The sequence below is a fragment of the Gossypium hirsutum genome, chromosome A07 (assembly GCF_007990345.1).
Source record: "Gossypium hirsutum isolate 1008001.06 chromosome A07, Gossypium_hirsutum_v2.1, whole genome shotgun sequence".
Taxonomy (NCBI): domain Eukaryota; kingdom Viridiplantae; phylum Streptophyta; class Magnoliopsida; order Malvales; family Malvaceae; genus Gossypium; species Gossypium hirsutum.
In genome coordinates, this window is record NC_053430.1 from 93,256,977 (window position 1) to 93,260,007 (window position 3,031).

The following is a 3,031-nucleotide window of genomic DNA, read 5'->3' on the forward strand; positions in this document are numbered from 1 at the left end:
AATCAAACTTTGAAATTGATTTTAAAATTAATAATGTAGATTTATATGTAGGTTTTAGAATTCCAACTCTTAATTTTTATCCATGTTAATGAATATTTATTAGCAATTTTTAATTAAAATATTTCAGACCATTGGGTTGATCCTATAAATTCATGATAAATACGTAGCCTAAAACTTTTATATGACCAACCAATCCTACCGCATGGGACATCTATGATTTTAATTTCAAGATCACCCACCTTGTTCACCCTAACAACAAGCAAAATCCAATTTGATTTGAAAATTCGATAAAAAATTTAAATTTTGAATTAATTAGTTTAAGTTATTTTAGTTATTCAGATCAACTTGAATAAAAAATCAAAATTTTCGATTTAACTCTGAATATGAATTATACAATTCGAGTTATCAAAAAATCTAAATAAGATAAACAAAAATACATCATTTTGATAAATATTTACCTTTTTTAAAGTTAAAAGTCAAAATCATTAAGTTAAAAGCAAAACTACGTTGTTTAAATAAATCTTTAAACATTAAGTTAAAAGGCAAAATCATTAAGTTAACTAGACTCGACTCTGACTCGAAATTTTTTTGACTCGACTCAATCGAATGCTCCCCTTTAACCATACTATCTTTTTTTAAAAAAAATTCTAAATTAAATATTAGCTTCTCCAACTAAGAATCAATAAATAGTTTTTTGCTTTTGGAAAAAATGGCACCAGAATTTATTTTCTAAATCCCAGCCAGAAAGGCTGGTGAGGTTTACCATTGCTAGCATTTTTAAAGGAAAACAAACGTAGTAAAAGGATAAAGCTGCTCAGACAAGTGCCTATCATCAGTTATTATAGCTCATCTTCACTTGTATTATCCCCACCGCTGGATGGCTTCCCATTGACTGCAACAAGCTCCGTGTCAAATACTAGTGTTGCTCCACCTGTTTGGCATACCCACAATTTTGTCATATTTTCCTTTGCATTGGACCATAAAAAGCATATGGCTTTTTATGCAATTATGTATTGCTGCTTTGCTTAATAACATTGGTCCTCCAATTAGATGAGCAGTAAACAGTTGGTTATCGTTACCAACTTAAGCCATTGAAGTAGTTACTATCATCCATCTAAGGACAACAGCAACAAAAGAATTACCTGGGATTTTGGGTGGTGAACCATGGTCACCATAACCAAGCTTTGCGGGTATTTTCAACTTCCGCTTCTCACCGACACACATTCCTAGTAGTCCTTGGTCCCATCCTGTAAAGAGAATTTTTTTCAAGCATCAATCAACTCCATGCATGTAACAATCAACAATCCAGTCATAGAGTGAATGAACCATTGTCCGAAACTTAGCTTAAGGTTGTGAGTGGTTGCTAGAGGGAACAAACCTTTGATTACTTGACCACTACCAAGCTCAAATTCAATTGGGTCACCCCTTTCAAAACTTGAATCGAATACAGTTCCATCAGTGAGTTTCCCCTGCAGAAAGGGATCACAATACATGAAAAGACAATTACTTGTAAGTTTCCAACCATAAAAGTTTCAATGAGCACTATGCTCTCAAAAGTTCAAATTGACTAGTAATTTACTTTTAATCAGTTTTTTGTGAAAAGAAACAAATGGATTCAAAACTGAGAACAAATGGCAGAATCAAAGGATTATTACAATTTACGAACATCCATTTGTGACAATACAAAACACCCACAAAACTATCCAAGTCAATGCCCTTCACTCTGAAATTTAAAATATCATGTAGAAAATTACTAAACGTCTAAACCGAACTCCTCTTGTCAAAATTCAACAAAAGGAACATGCTCGAGATGTTGAAACCAATTGACATATAGCACCTAAAGAAGTCCATTGATACTATAGTATTCAAATTTTCAAAAGAAGGATCCAATATGTTTCTCAAAAGTTCACCAAAAAAATCCACAATCAAATATTTGTTACTTACATTTAAGGGTCAAGCGAGCAATTATAGTACAAAAATAAAATATCAAGCTGAAGCCAACATACCCGATAGTGCACTTTGATTCTATCACCTTTGTGAGCTTGAAACTCGCATGATTTGGGCTTATGCTGTGAAAAAGTGAAGAAAAAATACATAATAAGACAACAAGCAACAAAGAAAGGCAATAAAAAAGGAAACAATTTCTAATATATGAACAAACAAACAAACAAACAAACATGGTAAAGGCAAGGTCAGGAACTAAAACTGCTGTTACCAAATTATAAGGTAAAAACTAACAACGCAGACTAAGAGTTTAAATTATTCATTTGATGTGATTAAATAAGCAAAAGTAACAAACTCCATGCTCACAGATAAACAACCATGAAAAAGCAATGCAAGCGAAGAAGAATGAATTTATATTATTATATAAACGAAAAAAAAAGAACAATTAATTACCTCGGATTAAATCACTAAAGCACTTACAAAATACCGTTTAAACACATTTAAAGATATACCTTGACTCCGATCTGTAGCTGGGTCACATCGGCTGACTTCTTGGCATTCGCTGAAGAATTGAAGAGTAAAAAAGACGAAGCCAATAATAAACGTCAGTAGCGTAAATTGCCTTACAAATAAAAAAAGAAGGATTAAATCGAAACGCGAAATTAAGTTTAAAAAATTGATTAGATCTAGAAACAACGAGACGGTATGATTAATGAGATGAAATTTGATCGGATTGAAAACTTACCAAATGTGAAAAGGATCAGCAGAAGAAGCAGAATCGGAGCAACCTTCAACGCCCTGCTGAATCGCATTTTTTAATTTCTTTGATCTTCACTTTCCCAACTCTCTGAACTTTGTAAAATTTTGGTGTTTGGATTTCTATAAACAAAACCTCGGAAGCGACGTCGGTAACGGTAATGGGCTGAAATGATCTTCCTCCTGGATTCCATTGGAGGCCTTATGGTATGTTAAGGCCTTTTAGACGTCCAATGGATCTATCTCACCATTTTATCATTGGAAGTTTGTTTTTGATAATTGATGAAGGCGAATAAAGTTGTTTCGGATCGAACCCAAAATTCTCATCCCT

The 3,031-nt window shown here is 32.9% G+C and overlaps 1 protein-coding gene across 1 annotated transcript; it reads right to left on the reverse strand.

The window, feature by feature from the left end:
- Positions 1 to 673: 673 nt before the first annotated feature.
- Positions 674 to 3,031, reverse strand: LOC121231834 (peptidyl-prolyl cis-trans isomerase FKBP15-1). Its single transcript, XM_041116656.1, has 6 exons — positions 2,690 to 3,031; positions 2,457 to 2,506; positions 2,007 to 2,069; positions 1,379 to 1,469; positions 1,143 to 1,247; positions 674 to 931 (listed from the first exon to the last, which is right to left on the reverse strand). Exons 1-6 carry the CDS (start codon positions 2,754 to 2,756, stop codon positions 840 to 842), a joined length of 468 nt encoding a protein of 155 aa, XP_040972590.1. The 5' UTR covers positions 2,757 to 3,031; the 3' UTR covers positions 674 to 839.